At 47.2% G+C, this 26,462-nt stretch overlaps 1 protein-coding gene across 14 annotated transcripts; it reads right to left on the reverse strand.

Annotated features, from left to right (window-relative positions):
• Positions 1 to 24,575, reverse strand: LOC1279842 (RB1-inducible coiled-coil protein 1). Of its 14 annotated transcripts, XM_061653452.1 has the most exons (15): positions 24,220 to 24,575; positions 11,526 to 12,733; positions 11,237 to 11,439; positions 10,857 to 11,148; positions 10,261 to 10,780; positions 9,891 to 10,180; positions 9,622 to 9,808; positions 9,113 to 9,305; positions 8,792 to 9,026; positions 8,536 to 8,716; positions 6,163 to 7,365; positions 5,869 to 6,091; positions 5,284 to 5,804; positions 2,413 to 2,477; positions 2,086 to 2,228 (listed from the first exon to the last, which is right to left on the reverse strand). In XM_061653452.1, exons 2-14 carry the CDS (start codon positions 11,591 to 11,593, stop codon positions 2,418 to 2,420), a joined length of 4,176 nt encoding a protein of 1,391 aa, XP_061509436.1. In that variant the 5' UTR covers positions 11,594 to 12,733; positions 24,220 to 24,575; the 3' UTR covers positions 2,086 to 2,228; positions 2,413 to 2,417. The 14 variants fall into 14 exon arrangements, with proteins under 14 accessions (XP_061509427.1, XP_061509431.1, XP_061509430.1 ...); XM_061653443.1 differs by lacking the exon at positions 2,413 to 2,477 and having other exon boundaries at positions 1 to 2,228; XM_061653447.1 differs by lacking the exon at positions 2,413 to 2,477 and having other exon boundaries at positions 1 to 2,228; positions 24,085 to 24,526.
• Between the last annotated feature and the right edge of the window lie 1,887 nt (positions 24,576 to 26,462).

Below are 26,462 nucleotides of genomic sequence, written 5' to 3' on the forward strand. Positions count from 1 at the left end.
TTTGATCGTTGAGTTTTCCTGTGGTTTATTTTATCTATTAGTTTCTTGTTGTTGCAGGAAACAGCTGCATTTCTTTACATTCGTCCCGCCAAGTATCATATCCTTTCCATCACGTATCACGTCCACGACAAACGAAGGCGTAGTATTATAGGCGCACACAGCGTATGCAGTTGTAAATTACATTAGAACTAACAGTAGTAGCGCAGTTCTGCTTCCTCTTCATTCATTCATTCAATAGTGTAGTTAGAGCAAACGGGTAGGCATTAGGACAAAGTTGAATATGTAAAACCCTACAATCGTGACACAGTAGAATTGCGAGTTGGAAAATCATTCCCGTTTCCATGATTTACAATTTTACAATCAACAAGCATTTTCCCCCCTCCTTATTTTCACGCCCTTGCACTTATACAAAGCACTACTGATCAGACATTCATTTTGTTTCGCGCGCACACAACAAATGTGGTTTTTGTTACAGCCTTGTCTACATCTTCTCGCATCGTTTCCTCATACTCATTGGCAGGCTCGAAGGGATCATCTGCATCAACAGACACACCTGTTTGCCTGTTTTTCACCCACTCTTCTATACAAAAATCTGTAATTTTCCTCAGCATAACTCTTTCAAGCCTCCGTTTGCCCGTTTTGTTTGCTTCTTCTTCTTCTTCCGCCAACTCACACTCACATACACACTTCATCAGGTCCCCTGCAGCCACATTCAACATAAGCGTAATGGTTCAAATCTACTAAACACTAGCTGATTATGGTGCCTTCTAATAAATCGTACTGCTTTTTTATCTCTTTCCCTTTACACTGTTTTGCTTCCATGTCCGTTGGATTAATTGTATTCGTTTGTTTCTGTTTTTTCTTATATCAAAAAAACTTTCTATCATACCAGTTTACCGAGATATTTACTTTTTTATATTGTTTTTCTCTCTCTCTCTCTTTGTTGATTTTTTTTCTCTCTATCAGCTTCTTATACTAATTTTTATAACAATCTCGCCCTTACTTGCCTTTTTCTAAGCAATTTACACTTCTCTCACCCCAACCTGCTGAGGCTGAGCGCTTCCACCTTTCCGGTGTACCAATCTTAAACTGTCCTACCGTTGTTTTTTTTCCCTTATTCGATCGTGATTGTTTGTGTTTGATTAAAGAAGGAATTGTTATTGGTATTACAAAAAAAAACAGAGGAGAAACTGTGAATTTGTGAACAAACCCCTAGCAGAAGATATTTTACAGCGCTTTTCTCTAGAGAGCTGGCCATTCCGCCGAACTGCTCTTCACATTCGGTTATCACGCATCGCTTCTTACTCCCTCCCTCCCTCTCGCTCGCAATGGAATTGCTTGTTGCTTTTTTTTGCTTTTTTTCTGTAAAAGGCAGCCCCCAAAGGGAGAGTGTGATGGCTGTGTTTGCATGAATTAAGGTGTAATGTACATTTCTTATTGGATTAATGGTTAGATTTTTTTAAGCTTACAACAGGAAATGATAGATTTGCGTTTTAATTTCGTTATAAAGTTCCCAAAACAATATGCAAATAAGCTTTTTTTTAACAAAATAAGCACTCTCTAGCACATGCGACACAATCAAACACACAAATAAGTATGTTAGCAATAAAACCTAGCGAGCAGTTACAAAGACAGCTACTTATTACAGTACACGGTGTGCTGCTTAGTAGCTCAAATTTGCTCAAAAAAACCCTTTTAACTTATTGATTGTGCACAAAACCAAAACAGACGAGCACAGCGCGACTCCCATGGCATATTCCTTCCGTTTTTCCCCCTCTAGTAGCTCCTAAAATCCGCAAACACATTTAGCACACTTTAACACCCCATCATGCCCTCTCTCTCTCTCCATAGCCAGCGCTCACAGCTCACTCCCGTCCCGCGCTCCCCGCGAGCGGCAGCGGTGCCACCGCACTGTCACTGTCCTCCTGATCGTTTGCCTCGAGCGACCGGTACTCGGAGTCGGCCGAATCGCTCACATCGTCCGCGATCGACAGCAGCGACTGGCCGGCTACCGGCTGCTGGGCGGTGCTGTTAGTTGCGGTGATTGCGGTGGAATTGTTGATGCTGGTGGTGGCTAGCGGATGGGTGCTGCTGGCAGTGGACGCCTCACTGTTGTTACCACTGTCGGCGGCAATGGAGGCTTGGATCAGCGGCGGCTGGTTCGTGCGTGTGACAACGATGGTAGTGTCGGTGGCGCTTGCGTAGCAAGACGATGGTTGTTGGTGATCCTGTGCGGTGGTGGGTTGCAGTAGTTGTTGTGGTTGTTATTAAAGGGTAGCGTGATGAAACGAGAAAAAGAGAGAGAGAGAGAGAGTTGCATTGCATTCAGTTAATGGATGATCTCGAGCAGGGTTCGATTAGTATTGAAGGAGAGTGAAAGAGCGTTAGGAATAAAGGAAAATGATTGCTTACACTGGTTAGCTTGCGTCTGGTGAGGGTGATGATCGTAAGTGATCGTGGTGATGCCGTTGGGCTTGCTGTTAGTATATTCGTAGTGGAGTATGGCGCGTTCGTCATGTGGTGTAGTGTATGTGACGGCAAGTCCACCGTCCGGTAAAGCCGTGGCAGTAGTCGCAGTAGTAGTACATATGCATAACGAATCGATGGTAATTTTGTTTTTGTTTTTTGTTTTGGTACCATATTATATAGATTAAACGGAACGATTAACATAGTAATGTTTGTACGAAGCACTAGAGCAAGCGGCCAAGCCAAAAAGGGGACTAAACAGCAAAGCAGACAGATGAATAAGCAAACGTTCACAGTGTGCCGGTAGGATGTGTGGTCCAAACTTACGTTTAAATTGAACAGAATTATCTATATCTTTCATTTAATCTTTAAAAGATCATGCAATATTATTAAAAAATAGTAAGGGAAAATGTATAAGTTAGTAATAGTAAATGTATCCCAAACGTGGACCGAAAATAGTGATTTTTGTTTTCTTCCTCAACATCGCTCTAACACGCCAAAAAAGATGTGATTTATCAAAGGTTTTTTGTTTTATTTTAAATTTTCTTTAGAATAATTTCACTGTTTATTTCATCTATGTTTCTTTTTGTTTGTTTGTTGCGTCGGTTTTTGCTTTTGCTCTCGAAGCCCTGTAGCCCTAATGATCATACGATCATACGTAACTGCTCCTCTCCTTAATGCTGCTGCTGCTGCAACACATATTTAGTCTGACTCGTTGGGCTGTTGTGTGCTACTACAAAAGTACTACACCAAGTATCAGTGTGTGTGTGTGTGTCTGTGTCGTAAGTTTAACTTTAGTGGCCTTTCTACGACCCACTAAACCACTGTTTCGTCGGTCCATCTCAGCTGCTTGCAAAACTTTGTACATATCCCTAGTGGTTCGAGCGCGCGGCGGTTGAAAATTTGGCTCCGCTCGCCTGTGTTCCTCCTCTGCGCGCTTTCCTTTCTTTTCTCTTCTATAGTCTAAACGTTAAAACGGCCATCATCACACGGTATTAGTTTCTCTGTTTTGATTTTGCTTTTTTGCTACCCTCCCCGTTTCCTTGGCTTTCCTTTTTTGCGCTTGTTTGGAGGGGTGTAATGGTGGTGGCGATGCTCGGGGACTGCGATCCTGTCCTCACCTATCCTGAGAAATCAATGAGAGCGGGGGTAAGGTATGTGGGCATGTGTGAACGAGTTTTCTGTTTAATATATTCGATGCCTAAAACAAACACTACACCCTTTCCCGTTTCTTCCAGCATTCCCCTCGTCCCTCTCTACCATTTAACTTTCCTCCGAGCATTCCGGTGGTTTATCATGCACGCACAACGCTAAGTTCATTAGTGGATCAGCTGTTTCGTCTTCCTTTCTTCCTTTTGTGTTTTTACTGTACACTGTGCCCTCTCTCTCTCTCTTTTTAGCTGCACACAAACACACACACAATCTGCTTTTACAACCTTTTCTCCTTTTTTTTCTACTTCCTTTGTTTTGTTCTCTATCACTGAAATTACATCACCCGACAACAAAATGTTCATCATTTTACATCACAATCGTTCTTGATCTCGTGCTTCATCATCACCTCATCTTTATCCTTTCATTTCATTTTTCTTCCCTCCATTCCTTCATCCTCATTGCTCGTCGCCGTTGAGAAGTAGAAAAGCTTTAAGCAGCATCAGCTGGAGAAAACCGAAGGAGGAGGGTATCACAATCAATGTAAAAGAAGGGAACAAAAAACATTGCGCTACACACGATTGCAATGGTGCAAAACGTTATTTAGCAATATATCGCTATGCTTCTGTTATTGTTAAGAAAGGGGGAGGGCGAAAAAACACCAGCGGGCGCGCGCCTGAGGCGCATGTGTATTTACAACCATTTTCAAGCTAACTACGCATACTATAAAGGATTAAAGTCAGCAAGGCAATAAAAAAGCAAGCAGAAGCAGTGCGTTTGGTGTAAGATACAAGCTCCGCTCCGGTCCTGCACAACGTACAAACTATAGCTGCACCCGGGCCTCACATACGTTAATGTTAAGCGCGATGCTCATTAGCTATGAATGTGAGTAATAAAACATAAAATGATCCATGAATATTCATACAATGGTGGTGAGTGATCGGTTTAACATTATGCGACAAAACAAAACACGCAAAGCAGATGGCGATTTTTAGCTGTGCCTTGGCTGAAAATGAAAAGAGCTGTTAATGTGCGCAACACCGTTCATTGCGATATGTTAAATGATAGCGAAAAGTTAATTCGAAATGAACAAACAATTAACTTAAAAATAGTTCGGGAGTAGTAGTTGATGCACATAAACGCTTGATCAGTTGCCTCTGGCGTTTAAAAACGCTAAATCTACGTTAAATCTTAACCACACATTGTAACTTTACCACACAAAAAAGGTCAAATGAATGATAGTCGATCAAAATAGATGATGAAAAATGACTCCAAAATGAAGATGGCGAACGAAAAATGTTGATGAAGAACGAACTGAATGCATAAAATATAGCCTGATCGTAAACGATTATGAAAAAATGTACCGCAATGATGTACTACAACTATTCGCGCGCAATGGAGAACAAATGAATGGAAACCAATAAGTGCGCGCAAAAAAGGAAGATGAACAATGCTAATGAATTCTTGAGTGTGTGTGTTTGTGTGCTTTACACAACCCCCATTTTAGACGGTAGAATGTAGCAGCGGCGAAACCAACCAACGAACCCGAGCGAGAGAGAGAAAAAGGAAGTTCTTATCGAACCAAAAACACATACACAAACATAAAACACAACCGAAACTAATTTAAAAAAATAGTAATGAAACAAACTATCACAAGTAGAAATTTACCGTCGCACTGCTACCACCACCGCCGCCGGCACTGTCCGCCAGGTCGCCGTCGTCATCGTCGTCACCGTCCGCTGGGTCATCCTCCTCGCACACGCTCTGGTAGCGGATGCGATCGATGCTGCCCGTCGACCCGATCCCGAAGCTGCCCACCACCCCGTCCTCCTCGTCCGTGATGCTAATGTTGCGCTCACGGTAGCTGCTGCGCTGCTGCTCCACCACGCCCGAGTCGATCATGTCCCGGCTGGCGGCGGTGGGCGATTTGCTACCGTCCGCCATGCCACCGGTCGTGCTGCTCGTAGTCGTGGACGACGGTGTCGGGTGGTCGGTTTGTGCGAATGAATCGATCAGCTGGCCGGCGGTGGCGCTGGTAGTGATCGGTAACGTGCCGCCGCCGACGCCGCCGCCACTCCTGCTGCTGCTGCTGGACTGCATTTCGATCGTCACGATGGCCGTCGGTGGTTGCTGCGGTGCAGGGGCCATCTCAGCGGACAATCCGCTGCCTCTGCTCGACGATGGTCGTCCTTTGGAAGGGAGGAAAGTGTTAAAATCGAAAAAAAATCCCTAATTGTAGGTGCCAGCGCTTACCTTTCTTCTTTTTCGACACATTGACCGGCTTTAGCTTGACGCGATAGAAGCACGCACCTTGCGGCACACCGTACCGGTTGTCGTCCCGGCGCGCGTGGCAAAACTCCTTATGTATGACCGTACCGAAGCCGAACAGTGTGTCCGGCTGCTCGCCCCTTACGGTCGGTTGCAGCCCGAGCGCCTGGTAGCTGCTTTCGTGCAAGTAGTAGGTAAACTCGCCCGACTGAAAATTCAACCAAAATTAAATCCCCACCATTAAACCAATGCTCCAAAGAGTAACAATCGCACACTAACCTGCACTATGTTGTACTGCGAGTTCTTCGGATTCCACACGTACGTCACCGTGTCACCGTCCGAGCAGGTCAGCAGCTGCGCCGTATCCATCCGGTGCTTCCGCACCTCGCACGCCAGTGCGTTCTTCTCCTCCTCGAGCGTTCGCAGGTTGTCGTGCAGCTTGTCCAGCCGGTCCGCCAGCTGCTGCCGGTCGGTTTCGAGCGCCTCCATCTGCTCCCGGCAGCTGTGGTCGTTCAGCGGGCTCAGTTCCGGATCGGTCAGCGATTGGATCGTTTCCCGCATGCGCATCACCTCGCGCATCAGCTGCGCCTCCTTTTCGCGCAGCTCCTCCAGCTGCCGGTCCTTCTCGTCCAGGATGCGCTTGTACACGTCCTGGCTGCCGGTGCCGGGCGAACCGGCCGCACCGTACGATCGGTGCAATCGTTGGTTGCCCGCACTGCCCGCACTGCCAACGATGCTGCTGCCGCCTCCGATCGCATTCGTTTCCCACCGTTGGCGCTCCTCCTCCACGGCCGCCTTTATCGCCTGCTCTTTCTCCCGCTGGAGGTCAAGCCGGACCTGCGCCAGCAGCTGCTCGTGCGTACCAATGTCGATCATGTCCGGCTTTTCGATCTTCTCCAGGCTCGTGTCCGACGGCGACCGGTCCATGCTGGTAGCCATCAGCTTGAACCGGCACCGCAACGATTCCATCTCCGTCCGGTGCTTGTGCTCCAGCTGCTCGATCGCTTCCTGGATCGCCTTCCTGCGGTCCACCTCGGCGCTCGCCAGCTGCTCCTCCAGCCGGCGGATCACCTCGCGCATCTGCGCGATCTGGTCGCTCAGCTCCCGCTTTTCCTGCTCGTAGCTCGACACCGTCTCGATGTGGCTCGCCTTCATCGTGCTGTTGTCCGACCGGAGCGACTGTATCTCATCGTCCTTGTGGTGGATGCTTTTGCGCAGATCGTTCATCTCTAGCTCGTGGTCGACGGTCAGCTGCTGGATCGTTTCCCGCTCGCGGTTGCGCGCCAGCTGCTGGATGTCGTTCCACGCCCGGTTCATTGCACCGAGCTCCGACTGGAACTGGGTGCGGTTGCTATCCGCCTCCGCCCGCACCCGTGCCAGCTGGTCGCGTAGCATCATAATCGAGTCCTGCGACAGCTGGTACACGCTGCTGAGCAAACCCTTGAGCCTTTCCACCTCCAGGCGCGTGGTGCCGAGATTATCCTGCATTAAAACAGCGAACAAAGCAAGATTAAATATTAATAGGGTCGTTTAAGAGGGCTAAAGTTGAGTGCATCGTCAGTTCGTCTGTTGGTAAACAGGTCTACCCTTTCTTGCTATGGTGCATCGTAAATCAAGCAACTAAAAGGAAACAATACGCAATGGATGTGTGCATTATATAATTTAAAAAAACGTTTTCCAATTGGATTATACAATTTGCCCATTCCGGTACATATTGCCCCAAATAAAAAAAAAGGTGGGGACAAATAAATCGATGTTTGAATCGAAAAAATTATAACAACCAAAAACAACAAGAAACGCAACAAAAAACAACAGATAAAAAGTGTGTTTAGTAAAACAGCAAAAAAAGGTGGAGGTTTCCACTTCTTTTTCTCTGTGAACGTTTCTAGTTCTCTTTCTCTGTCTCTCTCTCTCTCTCTGTACCTGCAGGAGCAAAATGACGGTGCCCTCGTCATAGCTGCTGCGACCGCGGGCCAGCAGACAGTCGGCGAACGACGCCCGAAACTCTTGATGCTGGTGGTATAGCTGCTGCTGCTGTTGGTGCTGCTGGTACGGCTGGTGGCTGGTGTGCTCCAGCTGCTGGCGCCGTTCGACGCTGGCCGCACTGGACGGCAGCGATTCGTCGATGTAAAACTCGCTATTAATAAACTCGCCCTCGTCGCCGGGCGATCGCAACAGTGCCGTACTGCCCGGGCTCGGCTCCATCAGGGCGAGCAGCAGCAGCTCCTGCGAGCTGCTCGAGCGCTCCGATGAGGAGGTGCGGGTTAAAATGCCCCTCCGCAGCCGGCGCCCCCCGTCCAGCGTGCTCGCCGGTACGTACAGCGGGCAGCGACCGTCAAGGCTCGCCCCAACAATGCCGGCTGCAGGTGAGGCAGCATTTTCCTCCAGTATGGTAGCCGGATGGTGGTACCCCGGCAGCAGGGCTGCTGGCTGCTGTTCGGCCAGTTTACCACTCACATCCTCACCACCACCACCGTGCTCAACACTCGCCATTGCAACATGGTCAGCAGAAGCGGAAGTGGTGGTAGTAGTAGCGCTTGTCAAAGTGTTAGTAGCATGCATGCAGCTAGCGACAGTGTTAGTACGGGTAGTAGTGTTTGTCCCAGTGATCGTAGTAACGTTTGGGGGGTGTGTGTCGTCGTCATAGCGCACCTCTGTAAGCGTTTCCGCACAAACCGTCTCCACCGGCTCGGTGCAGGTGGCCACACTGCACGTCTCTACCACCGCCACCGTCGCCACCGGTGCGTCCTCCTGCGTCGAGCGGCCACCGACGGGACTCTGATTTTGAACCTTCTCGTAATCCTCGGTGTCGGTTTCCGATTCTGCTCCGACCCTGCACGATAAAACAAGTGAATTTAAGTAAAATGTATCCAAAAGATACTGAAATTACACACTGCCGGCGACGTACTTATCACTCTCTTTCCCGCCCGACTGCTGCTCCGCCGCATTGTCACTGCTGGACGTGGCGCCGTCCTTGCTGCGTACCGACGCATCGTCCTTTCCGGCACCACTGCCATCATCTTGCTGCTGCAGCTGCTGCTGCTCTACCGATCGAGTTTGAAAAAAATCTATCACAGAAGCTATGTTCGGTAGCGGAATTTTCTCCGTCAGTTCGGGCAGATAGCGGGACAGCTCCTCCAGGTCTGCCAATGGGAAGAAACAGAACCGAAAAAACGATCGTAAAAATAATTTATAATGCAAATTCGAGCGCATTCGCACTGGACCGTACCCTGCTTGTCCAGCGCTGGTAGACTAGAATCGAACACCGATGGTGCCTGGATGGCGTAGGACGGTGGCATATCGGTCATGCCCGGAAAGAGCGAGCTCAGGAAGTGCCCTTCGAAGATGGAGGTAAAGTCCTGCCGCCTTGCAACCTCCTCATTGTGTATCGCCATCAGCCGGCATGCCAAATCGGAAGCCCACTGTGAAAAAAGGGGGAAATAAATTGCGATAATTCACAGAAAATATCATTCCCCTCTGTAGGGGTTTCCAGAAGTCCTATTAGCTGTGGGACACTTTATTGAGTCTTTCTTAAGCGAAATGAACTTAATGTAATGGGAAATGGACTCTATAGCATCCTTGTTGGACAAATCCGATAGCAATTTCCAAGGAGCCTGTCCAAAAAGGGTGCCATAGAGACCAATTTTCAACATATTAAGTTCACTTCCCATTAGAAAAAATGAAGCAAAGGTCCCACAACTATGAGAACCCCTGGAAAACCCTGTAAACCCTACTTACCCTTAAGAACGCGCTAGAGAACATACGCCGACGGACCACCTCGGTTACGGCGCTCACGTAGATGCACGGCACCATATGGATCTGCTCGATGATGCTCAGATGCTTCTGCAGACGCTGCAGCGACGTGTGGTACAGCTGCAGCGTACTGTCCAGCTCATGCACCCTCGTCTCCACGTTCATAATATACCTATGCACGTAGGTAGTAAAGCACCAATTCAAAATACTTGCCACTTTGTAACCATTGCTCCCATGTGCACCCTACTACTCACTTGATCCTTTTCGTTAGATTTAGGCCGAGCTCCTCCTTCGCCACCGTACAGCGGCGCTTGTATTCGAGCAGATCGGCATGGTTCTTCTTCATGAGCTGCAGCGTGTTCTGGTGCGACACGCACAGCTGGGGAAGCACCGACGCGTCGTTGATTTTGCTCGCCGACTGCTGGTTCTTCGCGATACCCTCCGCCAGCCCGTTCTGGTCGCTGAGCTGCTTTTTCGCCTTCGCCAGCAGCTCGTCCAGCCCGCGCAATCGTTCCTCCAATCCCTTCACTACCTTAATATCAACCTGCAATGAACAATAAGCATTCCAAGACAATTCTTCCACGCAAAGCCAAAAACACACACAACACAGGCGACCACACTCACATTTTGCGACGCTTTCACCGCTTTCTCGATGCGATCGTTCAGGTTGACCAGCAGGTTGCGGTTGAACTTTTCGATGTTGATGCGACACTCCTCGGCCATGCGCTTCAGCGTCAGCTGACCCTCCATCGCCGAGATCCAGTCGAGCAGCGAGATGCCTTTTGCCCGTTCGCCCTCCGTCAGTGCGATCTCACCACCACCGTCCTCCACCGTTGCCAGCTCGGTACCGCTACCAGTGGCTTCCACTTTTTGCCCCTCCTCCGACACTGTGTCGCCGTCCGGGTTTCCCTCGAAGCCTGGCGGCGGCCCGCCAGCGCTCGTCGATACGATCACACCTCCCGAACCACCACCACCGCCACCAGCACTACCGCCCGCTGCAGAGGAGGACTGCTGATCGGTGTTGCTGCCCGCTCTGCTCGGGTTAAACACCTCGTCGAACACACCGTACGGGCGCGATTCGGCATTTTCCATCAGCGACGAAAGGATTGGAATGTCTGCCAGCTGTTGTAGGCTTTTGTCAAAACTGCAACGAAAAGAAAAGGAATCGGCGTCATCATTTCAACACTGTCACTGTCGCAGTAGTTGCAGTAAACGCTCACCTGTGCAAAATATCCATCTGCTCCTCGTACATCCGCAGCTGCTCCTCGTAGTAGCGGTTGAAGTATTCGCACCGCTCCTGGAACTCCTTGATCGTGTCCTCCATGTTGGCGACCACCGCCGCCCAGCCCTGCTGCTGCAGGTGCTGCTCGTGGATGAGCGATTCGCACCGCCGCAGCTCCTCCCGCCCCATCTCGTAGATCCGCTGGGCGAGCTGGGCCCGGGCCGCCATCCCCGCGAACGTCACTGGAAGCTCCAGACTTTTCCGCACCAAACCGTCCAGATCAACCTCAGCTGTGTGTGTGAGAGAGAGACAGAAAATAGTTTAAGAATTTTCAATTCAATTCACAACGATCGCGCACTGATCGCGGGGTATGCTTACTCTCTTTAATCGGTCCAGGCGACAGCAGCGGTGACTCGCCGACGGTTTTGCAGAACATGTAGATCGGGTTCGTGTCGGTACCGGTGGCGTAGTGGCAGGCGCGACTTTCGTCCTCCAGCAGCTCGCCACCGCTCACCAGCAGCACGATGCTCCTGGCCGGTATCGCATGGTTCCGCTCGATCAGCTCCTTCAACCGCCGGATGCTGCAAAAGGGATGCAGAGGAGTCAAATGTCAGTGTCAACCAAAGCTTCTCATCCGTGCCTGTCTCCATGCCCTTGCACTACTTACTCCTCAAACATGCACTCCATCTTAAAGGTCAGCATGCGACCTTGATCCACGTGAAATACGAACATCATGGTGCCGGGTTTGCCGTTGCAATCCACCCGCAACCCTATTGCAACAATCGTCCCGCCGCCTGCTCACCGGTCAACCGCCGGCCGCACCCCTCCGACAGCCTCGCCACCGGTTGCCGCTCCTGTCTCCACGCGCGTTTCACCACGCCTGCCAGCGGTGCCCGTGCCAAGCCGCACCACCGCATTCGTTTCCTCGAGCTTGGCCAACGCGTTTTGCGATATGTAATCCGGTCGATCCTTTTAGCTTAGCATTCCCGCTTTGCCAGCAACAAGGGCCACACCGAAACACAAAGCCTCAAAGCGCGTTCGTAGTGTAATGTCCTGGTGGTTCGTTCCTACCGCTATGCTGCGTGTGGGATAGACCCGCCGTTTGCTTCACAGCTTCAGTGCACGGCGCACACAACACACGACGCAGCCAACCGCGGGGAGGGTGACGACAATCGAACGGTGCGGCGCCACTAGGCGCATCACTCTCTCGCGGTGCGGATCACAGTTTCACGTGCTTTGGTCGTTGCGCTCCAAATTCGCTAACCTTTGGGCGGCCTCACTCACTGCTATTTATTGCCCCACACACACACACACACTACACTCGATCGATTAGTGCTGTTTTTGATTTGCTGCAGCAAAACGGCGTATTTGCGCTGCTGCTGTACTGCTGCTGCTACTGCTGCTGCTCTTCGCCCGGTCTGTCTCTCTGGTGTGTTCTGCTGCTGCTACTGTCTCTCTCTCTCTCTCTATCCGCTACACTGTTGCCGCCTACCGGTCTGCGCTGCTCCACTGCGCATATTATCGGAGCATATGTCTAGGGGTTGTTGGTGGTGGCGCCGCGCCTGCAACCAACAACCAGCGCTTTGACGCTGCTGCGTCGTTGTGCACACGAGTAGTGATGATCGCGCGCGCGATTGCGATCTAATGTTTTTTTTCACTTCTGCCTTTCACCCACCCCACCCCGTTGTATAGTTGGTTGTTGTTGTAGGTGGGTGGGATGGTGGTAATGGATGAAGCCGATCGCTGTCCGCGTGCTTAGTGGGTGCTTCGTGTTACACCGTGCTGACTTTTGCTCACTTTGTGTCCTTCTCTCTTTCTCGCACACACACACACTCTCTTGCTGTATGTGCTGTCTCTAGTGGTGTTGTTGTGGTGCTGAAAGTAAACAAAAAACAAGCGATTAGACAAAATGTTGCGAAAAAGCCGTTAAAGCGTGGCAAAAAATGCTACACATTCGCATTGAAAACGCAAAACATATTCACGAGGAGAACGGGACGATGATTTTGGCAACGGCGTGTGTGGGAGATGCTCGTGGCCCGTGGAAAGCATTGGAAGGAGGAATGTTGTGGCATACACAGATAGAGTCGAGTTCGGTTCATTGAACCGGCCCTGTGTTGCACTGGTGCAATAAGGTGGCATGCAACCTGTCTTCGTGAAACAAACCCAACCAGCTAACACGCTCCACAATCGATGTAAAAGTGAATTGTTTAATTAATGGCTACTTCCAACACAGCCATATACACACACACACACCTCCTCCACCCTGTTAAACTCAATTCCGTTTATGCAGCGCCACATCTTGCGCCACAAATCAAGCCACGCCGCGATAATCGTTGGCAAGAGTGACTTCTATTAAGCAAGCGGCGCGTGCACTCTTCCTAATACACACCCCAAGGTCCGTCCGCTGGCTGCCTGATAACGCCCCGTAACGGCAACTTCGGGATACACTCCAACCGATAATGAACAACGCTCCCGATTCGACCTACAAAACACGGCACGGGGATGCACAGGACCCGGTGTGTTTGCCGGCTTAGCCGAGGTGAGAAATTACGTCTTAAAGCAAAGGGTGCCGATGATGCGGTGTGCGTCACATCAATTCATCGGCCCTCCACCCTCTATCGCGCGATACCCACCAAAATGGCAAAAACAACTGTCATCACACACGGTGAGTGTGTGGGAAATCCTACCGACCCAGCGAAAAACACACCAATCTCTCCCACTGACCTAATTACGGTATCTGGCTCCAATGGCGCGCTTATGGCGCGTGGTGCATTTGAAGGAAGAGAGAGAGAGATAGAGAGAGATACAGTGCTAATACACAATTGGGGTTCACTAAACGGACACAGAAGAGACACAAATACACTGAATAGATTAAGGTCTCCGATGCAGTACACACCACATCATCGTTGCCGTCGTTAGCAGAGAAAATCGGCCAAACATTACAACCTGTGCTGTGTGTGTATGTGTTGTTCCCTCTCCGCCCAAAGCCACAGAAGACTATTTACGCCGTCCTACAAGGCGGCAGTGAGCGAGAAAGTAGAATGATAACGACACGGCAGCGATCGTGATTTCAAGACGACGGAGGTTGTTGCCTCGTTTGTTTTTTTTTTAAGGTTCGTGACTAGGTACGAAAATGGTTCACGGCAACAGCGCAATGATTCACGGGGAAATAACCCCCCGCGTCTCTGCTTACGGGAAAACGAAAGCGAACGCACAGGGGAGTGGGCGATCGAGGGTGGATTACTTTTACTTGGTGCGCAATGGAAAACGGGGGCAGGAAAATGCGAGACACGATCACGAACGATCGAGAAAATTGGAAGCGGAATGGAGGATGACGTTAAGAAAAAGGAAACGTCAAATAGACACATCAACCATTTGTGAGAATGTTTTTTTGTTTGTTTTCTTCGTACAACAATGGCACGTGCGCCTCAACACTTCGGTACAATGCTGAACGAATGCATATTGTGCCAAATTCCAAGCGCTCGCTTTGGTTGCTCGTTATGTATGAAGCATTCGCGTGTTGGTGGCGATCTTCAGTCTTTGGCGGAAGTATCTTCACGACCTTCACGAGCCAATACCAATACAATACGCGTACACAATTAGAGTTAGAGCTTCCGTGGTGGTACCCAGCGGTACAGTTTTCCATTCTCGATCACTGGTCTGGTCGGTCAGGTGTAGTTTGCAGTTTTTTTTTAAAGGAAAGAAAACCTTGTCCTTGGACAGAGCCTTCCGTTTTCCGTAAGGTTGCTGATGTTATTACAGTTGTAATAATTGCAAGAAATTGTTTTGCTTCTAAAGCACAGTTTTTTTACAAGCATTACATAGACCTTCAAATGGCATTCAATAGGTTTACTTTAAAGCGTTTGCGGATAATTATTCTTGACAGCTTACCACCCTTAAAGGAATCCATCTAAAAGATGTTTCGATTTGCATCGTATTGCCAACAAAATGCTAATGCACCCACCAGTTCTAGAATATCATTGAGTCTAATCGACTATGGTTGATGACACCCCAATGGTCTAATGAGAAACGTGGCTGCGTCAGTAAAGACTGGTCAAAGTTCGATTCCCGTCCTGTCAATCATCTCCAATCGATTTTAACATATACTTAACTTATTAAAGCCGGGCATATGATCGCTCATGTTGTTTACGACAATAAGGATAAGAAAAACAAAATATAGACCCGTCTGGCTTCTTCAAATTACTACTGTAAGTGAGGGCTAATGGTAATGCGAATCATCTTCATCGAGAACGAGAAAATCATCAATGGATCATCGAACTTCTGATGAGTGATGATGATGACCTTCTTTGTAGCAGACATCATCTTCGCCATTTGTTCCATGTGTTTTCATATCCATTTCAGCTCCATTTATAGACCGAGTGCATCCCAATTCTGACAAGTTGGTCGTACATAGTAGACAGAGACTGATCGCTAGAAAAAAAGGTCCTAAATGACTTGCAGCGTGTTTTACGACTTCTTCCTCATTGCGCGCTTCATTATATCCTTCAGATCTTCGCCCAGATCCTTAATAATGCTTTAGTTTGTCGAACGAGACATCATTAGTAGTACTTTACTACTATAAGACAGGATACTATTCCAAAAAGAAAGCACAGCATCTCAAGATCATCTAGTAGTCAACGATCGATATTAAGTCCAATATCTAGTAACACCAGCATACAAACGATGCTACAACGCAGATCTTCATTCCGCCACCACGGAACGCACCTCTCACTGACCTCCATTGCATTCAATTACGGGTTTTACTTGACGAATGTAACCATCAGCTTTTAATAACGGCCATCACACCGGCTCATTAAACATAGGTAATATCACAGCAAAACTCTTACTTCCGATAGGCACCCAAACACACGAGCCAGGCTACAAATCATCAACAACCCCACTTAGACGACACAGACGACAAGAACCAATGATCCGCAGCACAAACCGTCCTCCCTTCCTACTCCCCTTCGAACAAAACAACACTCTGTCCCCTGCCCATTCCACAATCCACACGTCTGGCTGCGCATGTTTATTATTATTATCTTGTTGCCTTATACCTGTTTTCCTTTCCCTAGCGGACCGATGACATTGCACCACTAAAACCAACCCACCACCAACCTCCAATCCCCGCCAACAACGCAGGCACAATCCGGCATCAATGGCAGAAAACCTTCCGATCGCAGCACGCTGCTTCCTTCTCGTTCGAAAAACCACCTTTTTTCATGCCCCTCCACGTTGAAGTTGTCGCCCATTTTATGTACCCACCCAACGGCAGAAACATCTGATCTGCTCATAACAGTGTGTGCGTGATCACCTCTCGATCCGCGAGTGGAAATAAGGGTCGAGAGGGTTGATGTTGGCGGAGTGAGGGCCCGCGAGGAACAGATACGCACCAAAAGCGTGCTGCGCGACACCAGCGAACATACGCACTTACACGCACATACAACAGTGGGGGAGGGGGGGGGAGATCGAACTTGAGAACACAAAAAGGCCACACGAACTCACCAATACGCAAACCAACAAACAGAGCTATGCGCGTGGATGTGATATGTGTCTGGCGGTCCTCCACTCTCCATTTGGCCTTGAAAGTTGGGGCAAATGAAATTTAGCAGCAGTTTGCTACCTAAAGAAACGCACGTTCGATTTGTTAATGAAGTAAGCGGTTGTTTAGATAAATGTGGGTGATCGTTTTCTTCTAATTTTAACTTTCAAACAAACATAGGATAAACTTAGACACATCTAAGCGCCAACCGAAATGCTCCAAAAGCGTCCCCATCCATGCAAATGAAACGCGATCGTTGCTTCCTTCCGCCTCATTATCATGCGAAAACCAACACTGCCCGTTTGCTCCCACAGAGTACCTTGAACTCTTTGTGTCTCTGAGTGTGACATACGGTTCTGGTTTGTTTTTAGTTAGACAATGGAGGAAGATACCTGTGTCCTCTCACCCACAACGCCAAGTGTGCTTTACTTCCGCAAACATTAATCAAGCGAAGACCTGCGCGCACACAGAAACACAAGGGGGGTTTGCTGTTATCAAATCACAATCACAACCTCCGCAAATGACGCACACACGCACACACAAAGCACATGGTAAATGGACTAGAAAGTTCTACAAAAGTTTAGACAGCAAAGAAAAAGGTAACCACCGAACCGCCATTAGCATCGTGTAATTAAGCACGGCAGCTGATAAAGTGAAGTTTAAAATTGAACAACCCACCCAAGGGAGGTGAGAGTTGACATTGGGCCGTTGATTTCTAACTGTGACACTGTTGTGCTGACGGGTTTCCGGGTTAATCGGTCAGTGAGGTGGGTTTAACCTGCTCCAAAACGGGGCAGCGTTTCGACGTTGCGTCGTTGTGTGAGGTTCTGCAAAGCTCCTCACCCCCATTACACAACATAATGCAATATCTCTGTCTTGTACTCCCTTGTTTACAGACAGTGTTGGGGGAGGAGTCCATTGTGCATATTTCATGACCTCGATTGCGTCAAATCGAGAAAAAAGGGTAAGGAAAAGGTTAGATGAAAGTGAAATACGCACAAACAATGAAAGCGTCAAGCGGAGTTGATACGTTAAGGGACAGTAGCTGAGTGCCTCGATGAGTGCAAAGTTCGCCGTATTTTACCGTAAAAAGGGTCGGATTTAGTGGTTGGATTTTTTGCACGTATCGATCGTATAGAGATTTTGAGTTTCATGTGGGGGGGGGGCGGTTTGAGTACAGCGGGAAAAGTGTTTGCACACATAAAGGTAACAAATCCTTGCATCCATCATAGGCTACATGGAGAAAAGGTGGTTCAATGATCGATCGATGGGTGTTTCGCTATACAGTGTGTGAAATATTAACATCACTAGCACTTGTTGTATACTCCTGTTTACGTTCATACCTTTAGGTTTTTTTTTTCAAATGTTTTAATTTGGAATATTTCATTATTCTTCCAAGAACATTATTTATAAATGTGTTAATTTGGAATATTTTAAGCAATACAGCCAAAGCCGTTCTTTCTGAATAAAAATATTTATATTTAATCCTTTATATACCCATTCTGTGAGGGCATAGATTATGGTCGTTTTAAGGAGCATTAATAAATTACCCAAATTTAATCGGTCTAATCGGTCTAAAAAGAGTTTTACCAAAGAAAATAATGGTTGATCCGTCTCGACTCAAGCTCGCTTATATTATTTCAATTATAATGAAATTTTTAATATTCTGAAAATAAATAGAGAGCCCAAGTGACATTTGCACTAAATTGTCAAGCATGATCTGCTTGAATGGTGCTCGAAATCCCAAACATGGTGGATTTGTGCGCGATAAACCGTGTGGAAAGCGTCAAAATTTCGTTTGTGCGTGTGTATGACCTTCTTCTATTGGATGATGATGACGTCTAATTCGTTTTAGATGTATTTATTTTAATATTTGACAAAGAGAAGGCCCATTTCGTAGGGCGTAACTTTTTGAAAATTATTATTATTATTATTAATATCATTATTATTATTATTATTATTATTATTATTATTATTATTATTATTATTATTATTATTATTATTATTATTATTATTATTATTATTATTGTATAAAATGACTATACAACCAATGCTAAGGATTCTATACGTTATTTCCTAAATGACAGAGAAGAAAGCAATGAAAAAGCCACACCTCAGTCGATTTTAAAGAGCTTGTCGGCTTTAAATGGGATTTTAAAGGGCGATTTTCAGGCTCAAAAATGTCAATTTGAGACGCTACCATTTAAAAAAAAGCTTCCTTTAAAAACAGGCTTTTGTAATTTTTTTAATTAAAATAAATAAAATAAAATTTTAATACAATTAATCCATTTAAAGCAGAAATGAAGAATTTGTCCTTCTGTCTTGTTAATTTATAATGCTTAAATTCGACAAAAATAAGCGTTGAAATGCAAAGCAATGTTATTCTTATTACACACACTGTTGCTAAGGAAATGGAATTCAGATAGCACAGAAACGGGGTGGCCTGACCGATAGGTAGTGAACTAATCCATCACACCCCTGCTCACCTGCTCGCTAATGAACCAATGCTTAATGCAATAAAAATGCCCAACAGCAATGATGAAATTAAACCAACGTTACTAACCCCCGCCCGTACTCGGGGAAATTCTTTTTCAATTTCCGCTACCGCTCCTCTTTTCTTGCACCTTGCGCCCTACTTACTTTCCAATTCCAATAAAAAAAACGGATCGAATGCAACACACACACACACCCCACATATGCACCCCAAGCGGCTATTGCACTTGCACGTGAGCGATCAGCAGCACAGTGCATGGGGATTTTAATTTCGCTGTTTATCAGTTGGCTAACCAGGCCAGCCAGGCTGCTAGCAAAGCGGGCAGAGCGGGCGGACCCGGGACAGCGCACACAAACAAATAACAAGCAATCGATTTCAATATTATCGACCCATTACATCAGCCACCAACCTAAACAAGGCAGGCAGGTAGAACTATGCACCAGACTATGCAGCAAACGGTGCTGCATCTCCAGCGCAATAGACACAAGCAAGCTCATCGGGATGCTCCCCGGGAAGAGGTGCGTCGAAGACTGGGGGCCGCCGTTTGTTGTGTGACACCCGTCTGGCCCGTCTGAAATTCTACTCCCGCCAGCCCCGGGCAGCGCGTTGCATATATGCAGCACGTGCATCGTAATGTGCGAAGGCAGTTGGGGAAGAGAGCCGGTGTACCAGCCAGTGCCTGGCGCTGGGTGGCATGGGAAAAACGGGGCTATCTCAGCGCTTAGAAAGGGGACGGTGTTTGTGTCTGGGCTGAGCTAACCCAAACCCTCCTCCTCCCCGCACAACCGGGCAGAACTTGAGCGTTCAAGTGGCAGCAAATCATCATCCCCCGACAGACGGCCGCCAGTGGATTAGGAGGGGTGCATTTTGCAACGCAGAAATAAACAACAACACACTGTGCAGGCGAGAACACGTAATGCATGATGGCGTGGTGGTTTTACATAGAAGAAGTCATTTAACAAAACAAAGTGTTCTTCAAAGGAACCGGAAGCATCTAACTAGCCCTCAAAATGTGTTAAATGGAACATAAATCCATTGAAAAAGGTCTAAAACCAATAATAGTTGCAAAAAAGGCTCGGCAAAGTAATACAGGGTTTTCCAAGTCACTTTCGAATGTGCACATAATTATTCAACTCCACCAAGATGTGTTTCAACAGCTGTCAAATAATTTATTTAATTCAAAATTAAATTTCAGTTTTAACACAAGATTTTCAACACAACAACAAAGAACTGTCTGACTCAATCCAGCTTGAATCGTGTTGAAAATCATGCTAAAGAAATCAAAAATTATGATTATGAAATTCAAAATCAGATTGATGTGGATTAACGTCTGGATCAAGCACGCAGTGAATAACAATGTTTACATTCGAAACTGTCTAAGAAACCCCTATAGAGGGTTTTTCAGGGGTTCTCACAGTTGTGGGACACTTTCTTGACTCTATCTTATAGAAAATGAACTTCATATGATGAAAATTGGACTCAATAGCACACTTTTTGGACAAGCGCCTTAGAAATTGCTATTGGATTTGTCCAACAAGCGTGCTATAGAATCCAAATCGCATTACATTAAGTTCATTTCACGTAAGACGGAGTCATTAAAGTGTCCCACAGCTATGATAACTCCTGGAAAACCCTGTAATACGTGTTACATACATTTGCCCAGGATAACTATCATTCCCAACTACATTCGAAGGTTTCATTTTTCGAGCCTTCCTAGTGTACTGATCGGTTAAATGCATGTGTTCAAATCTCAAATGGTCATCTTGTTTATGAAATAACGAAAAAGAAACATCTACCAAGACTAAGCGGAGTGTTGTTGCGTCAAATGTGAAGGACAACAGACAAGCCAATTACTAAAATGAGCCTAAACATGTCCTTTTCTCTCTACATTATGACAAATTGACAGTCGAGAGAGAGAGAGAGAGAGAGAGAGACAGGGACAGAGAGAGAGAGAGAGAGAGAGAGAGAGAGAGAGAGAGAGAGAGAGAGGTTTTATTCATAAAACAAGGATAAGAATCGACTACCTTTGATCAACTGAATGACTGATTACTACTTGAAACACACAAAAAAATAAAAGCAATGCATATAATAAAGCATTCAAAGGTGAATGGCTGCTTTATCATGTTTATCAAACAAAAACAAGTCTACAAAGCAGTACAGCTTACACCACAATCCGGAACGCAAATAAGAATGTGACGAAGCCGTTCAACCTTTCAGCCAAGTGCGGCATAGTAATGGGGTATCGTCCGAACCACCACCAACCTTCCTTCCCCGGTTATCCTTGTCCGTAGAAGGAAATAAACAAAAAAGGACTACACTGCAGCTTGCCCTTGCCTTCCCACCCGGCAGCTAACGTCTCTGATTCATTCAATCGTTGTGTTCGCCAAGCATGAATGAACAGGGCAGCACATACGCATTGCACACACACACGCACACACACACAAAGCACAATTGCACCGTGGAATTGCGGTCGGTTTTGTGTTGCTTCTCATGACGTGCTTTTCGAGGTGATCAATGTTCTGTTCTACAAAAATGCATCAAACTCGGGGAAAAAAACTGTGGCTCCATCGTAATGCGAAGGCGAATATGATTATTTCATTGCCCCGTGGAGTAATTCTTTGTTTGGCTTCCCGTGATCCAGCAGTTCCGTGTGCAGCAAACTGCAATCGGGATTGGGCGGGGTGGGTCGGTATCATCTTCCCAAAAACTTCGCGTGTGCGCGCTCACAACAAAGAGAAAATGCTTCATGTGTGTGTGTATGTATGTTTTGGTACAAAATCTTGTGGAACATCTTCACATGGACACTAAAAATAAAGAAAAATGCTTTTGTTACAATTTTAAGCAAAATTTGCAACAACAACAAAAATAGGAAAAAGGTACAATTTATAAGAAACACAATGCTTTGCTGTTGTTACACACAGCCACAACAAGCACCGTGAACAAGAGCAATGGGAGTGTTATTTGTAAACATTGCCACCACCCCCAGAGTGTCATACACACAGACACACACTGACAAGACGTCGCCGTCCGACACACCAGCCATGATGGCCCACACAGTCAATGTTGTAGTTGTTGTTGTTGTTGATGATGGGCAATCATGAATGATTGTGGATGATGGCGATGAGGGATGGTGGTAGCCAGCGGCAAGAGAATGTAAAAGTCGAAGCGATTGCTTGGATCGAAAGATCTCTGTCACTACGGTAAATGTGGAGCAAAAAGAGCAAAGCACAGACACACATGCACACACTTTCGCCATGTTACTCTTCCCAGCAAAACCCATCCTAGGGGGAGGAGGAAGAAAAAGGGCCATCCTTCTCCATCTCCCCCCACTCGTAACCACATACCACAACCGCACACACAGGCAAATGGCGTTTGGAAGCAAAAAAAAAGGAAAACCACACACACACGCACTCCGGTGCAAACGTTGCTTTCTTCCCGATTTGAAGGCAAAATTATTGGGACGCATTTTGTGATACGCTAATACGCACGGACACACATGCACACACACAGACACACACGCGCGCAACACACACTCTTTATCCAGCCTCGCACACGACGCACGTAACAAAACGACGTCATCCGTACGCGTAAATTGCGTACGCGTTTGTTGTTTTTTTTTGTCGTTTTCGCCTCTATTTTCAAGGCTTTTTCGTCACATTTTTTTCGGGGCGGGGACCACCATTTTCGGGAAGATGCAGGGTTTTTGTTGCATTCGAACAAAGGGATTAGAAAAGGGGTTACAGGGATGGGATTTACAATAACAAATGTGTTGCACACACACACACTTGCACGCACGCTAAATAGGGAAAATCACGCGCAGGTACAACACAAACACAACCGATTCTCTTTGTAATCGCTACCTAGCACACGATCAAAAACCACACCACAGCTGTAAAGTGTCCGCTTGAACAAGCGTTCCGAGGGCGAGAGATCGGACGCGTTCAGGTGCTATCGTACTGCAGCAGCTTGGCTCGAACTGAAATCAAAGTAGCAGCAGCAGCAGCAGCATACGGGCTCGAACCACACACGAAACAAACAACAACAAAAAAACCCTCACTCATGTAGATGTGTATCAACACGCGCGCGCACACACACACACGCACACACTTCAAATACTCGCGCGCACACACACAAACAGATCGCCAAAGAGAGCAGATAACCTTCAACCAGCCAGCCAGCGACAACGGCGACGACTTGCGCGAGCAAAAACCTAAACACAACACACCACCCAAACCTCAACCCCCCACTCTTCCTCTTGCCCCACCCAACCTCTTTTCAACCCCTTCCCCGTTGGGCACCTTTTACGTCACTTCCGATTGAAAGGAAGGGAAGAAATTGGATGGACGACGGATGGGCCCCCGCGACGGATGGTGAACAAACCAAAGTGTGAGTGTGTGTGCTTTATTTTCGTGTGTTGGCCTGTTGGCCCGCAGAGCTCGACTGTTGCCATTGGCTTCCGATACACCCCCCCCCCCCCCTTCTTCCTTCCAGGGCAGTGACTCATCCCTTAACCCCGCGTCCCGTCCCGTGCGATTGCGTTTGCCTTTCGATTTCTGCCGATTAGACTTTACGCTCTTTACGCAGTTCGATAATTAACCCACCGTGTGTGCGTGTGTGTGTGTTTGCGTGTGATTGCATGTATGTGTGTGTGTGTCTGTTACACTTCGCCTCAACACACGGTTTGCCATTGCACAGCCAAGAAGCACAACAAAGACATTCCCCCCTCTCTCTCGCTCTCCCGCTCGCTCCCTTACGCTCCCCCCTAGTCAGTCGCCCTTCATTCGCTCGCTCTATCCCCCGGGCGGAGGGATGTTGTTGCACTGGGGTGGTACACACAAAGCCTCCCTTCGGCACACAAACGCGTCTGGAGCATCGAGAAGTGTGTACCCCAACCACCCCCCAACCACCCCCCCCCCCACTCCAATACAAACACGGGAATAGTGGTGCCAAAAGGGAATGTGCGTTTCCGTATGGTGTTAAGCAATCGGAGGAAAAGTTTTCTCGCACACCACCACACAACGCAAAACCTGGAGGGCCGCTACAAACGGACCAACCAATAGAAACGATATCCACACACGCACACACACGCGCGAGACACACTAGCTTGCTTTTCCATGCCCCGTGGGGGGGGGGGTGCTGTTGCTGCTGTTTGGGGCAATTTTCTTTTTTGTTGCACACTGGCACACTTACAATCCGTGTGAGTGTGTGTTTTTCCTTTGCACCACAGCCGTTCCGTTTTCTTCCCTTTTGCCCAATGGGGTCGCACGACTGTACGCGTTTTTTTGTTTGAATGCGCTCGCACACTGTTGTGTTTTCTTCGCCCACCTTTTTATCTTTGCTTCTTGCCCCGTGCTGCAGCTGTAAAGTTTACCTTTTCCGCACCGCACAACTACAACTGTTCACTCGCGCACACACTTTGTGATCACAATAAAACAACAACAACGTTTGCACACACACGCTAACACACACCTGTCTATGGGCTGTTCTGGCCGAAAAGTTTTCTTCTTCTGAACACCAGCAGCAACAACAACAACAACAACAACGGCGGCAGCAGCGGGCAGCAAGCGAACTCTTGCTTTTCAAGATGGGCAGTGAAAATAAAACTGTACACACAACGGGCCTCGCAGCAGCACGAACGACCTATCGCACACGCACACACACGCACAAGCGCCCCTGTATGTAAAACGACTGACAGCTGATTTCACGAACAGTTGTCGCGCCCGTCGGGCAAGGCGAGGGTTTTTGACGTTCAAAAATAGCTGCATCTCGCTCATTTTCTCTAGCCGTCTTTTATAGGGTTTCCCACGATTTATTGGTCAGTTCCAAGGATAATGTATTTAGAAGGTTGATTTTTATCGCTTTTGCTGGGCGACATTGTGGGGGATATCTGTCACTCTCTGCATACAAATTTCATTACCCCGCACCACCCCTCCCCGATTTTTATACTGGAGCCCCCGGAAGAGAAATGTCAACTCGAGAAATGTCATTTTGCTCTGAACAACTTCACCTTGTCATTTATAACACCTTGGTCAGTTCCCATGAATTTTTGGTTGGTTCCCATAAATTTTTGGTGGGTTCCCATAGATTTTTGGTTCTTTTCCATAATTTATTGGTATTTTCCGATTGGATATCAATACAATTAGAACAAAAACTTCTGGGAAACGGCCAAAAAATCGTGGGAACGCACCAAAAAAATATGGGAATACACCAAAAATTTATGGGATCCAACCAATAAATCGTGGGAAACCCTGTAATTCGCTTACAGTGCTCGTTTCAACGTGAGGTTCTTCTTCTTCTTTTTCTTAATCTTCTTCTTCTTGCCAGTGTGCAGAAGTATGCACTAGTTTAATTACATGTTCGCTTCATCTTCTTTTTAGGACTGCTTGCCCGGTTAACTACGTCGTGCTGGCATGGTCAGGATGCCAATAATTGTTCAGGTCATTCGGCCCAGGCATGTCTTCCTTCATCCTCCCCAAGTGCTACAAATCCACTAAACGACCACTAAACGGCTTCTAAACGACTCAAGCACTCTACCTAAACGGAATATAGAAAGACTTCGTTTAGCAGACGGCAAACGACTCATGCATTCTAAAAATAGCGAAAAAGCTGGTGGCGCTCTCTGTTGGTGAGATACCCCAACCAGTTGAGCTTCATCGCTTGGAGGAGAGCTTACTCATTTCATCTGTACTGTTGTACGGTTTCGCATTGAAGTTATGCATCGCTAGAACTAGAACGGCGATACGATTGTTTAAAAACTAAACTCCAACGGAAACCTCCAGCACTGAAGCTAGTGAGATTTGAGTAATGGTCGTTGGTGTTGATACCCACGTATCTGACCACACGACCATTCATATAGATTTTTGCTCGGAAAGTTAGAAGGGTATATAGGTCATGATAAGATGAAACTTGTCGAAACACATTGCAAGAAAAGGATAGCAATATAATGATGAGTTGTAATACGCCATCTATTGTTGAAACCAATGAAGCTGTGGAGCTTTCATTTTTTTTCTATGGATATTCAATTTTCCAGTCGTTTAAGCTTAATCTGTGGCGCTTGGTAGTCAGCGAACTGGCACGAAATAACTAAATTAATAAAAGCACCGTTAAAAGTTAAAATACCTGCTTTCCCCGATTCTTTCATCATCAAGATCATCCGCTAATGAAGACTGTACATAAAAACATCGCAACCGAAGATAAGCTGATGCAATAGCAAAACATGTATGAGCAAGTAAGACGGCGGAGCGCAGATGCTAATATGGAACACACATGAAATGTAGGACCCCACGAGGACAATGAGCGAGGGGAGAGGTGGTAGACTGTATTTTTTTGCCATTTAATTTTGCGCTCCAACACAATCGCACACCAGCGCGAGCTTTTTGGCGGTCATCTTGAACCGTAAAAAAAACCTCAAAAACCCTCGCAATGACTTACAAAAGGCGAGGGAAAATCGCACCGATTTGGAGCGTTGGCGAGCACACGAAAACCAGCGCCCGGCCTACGGGCGGGTGTCACACTCGGGAAAGCAGAAATTTCAAATGCTAATTTATGCTCGTTGGTGGAAATTAAAA

This window comes from Anopheles gambiae, chromosome 3, assembly GCF_943734735.2.
Source record: "Anopheles gambiae chromosome 3, idAnoGambNW_F1_1, whole genome shotgun sequence".
NCBI lineage: Eukaryota > Metazoa > Arthropoda > Insecta > Diptera > Culicidae > Anopheles > Anopheles gambiae.

Bases quoted from the DNA above. Each gene is read 5' to 3' on its own strand.
- LOC1279842 (XM_061653443.1), bottom strand. From the start codon at position 11,593: ATGATGTTCGTATTTCACGTGGATCAAGGTCGCATGCTGACCTTTAAG. The intron at 9,809-9,890 runs GTGAGTAGTAGG...CTACGTGCATAG, and splicing joins AATCTAACGAAAAGGATCAA to GTATATTATGAACGTGGAGA. The intron at 7,366-8,535 runs GTGCGCTATGAC...GTTTTAATGCAG, and splicing joins GTGCGGAAACGCTTACAGAG to GATAATCTCGGCACCACGCG.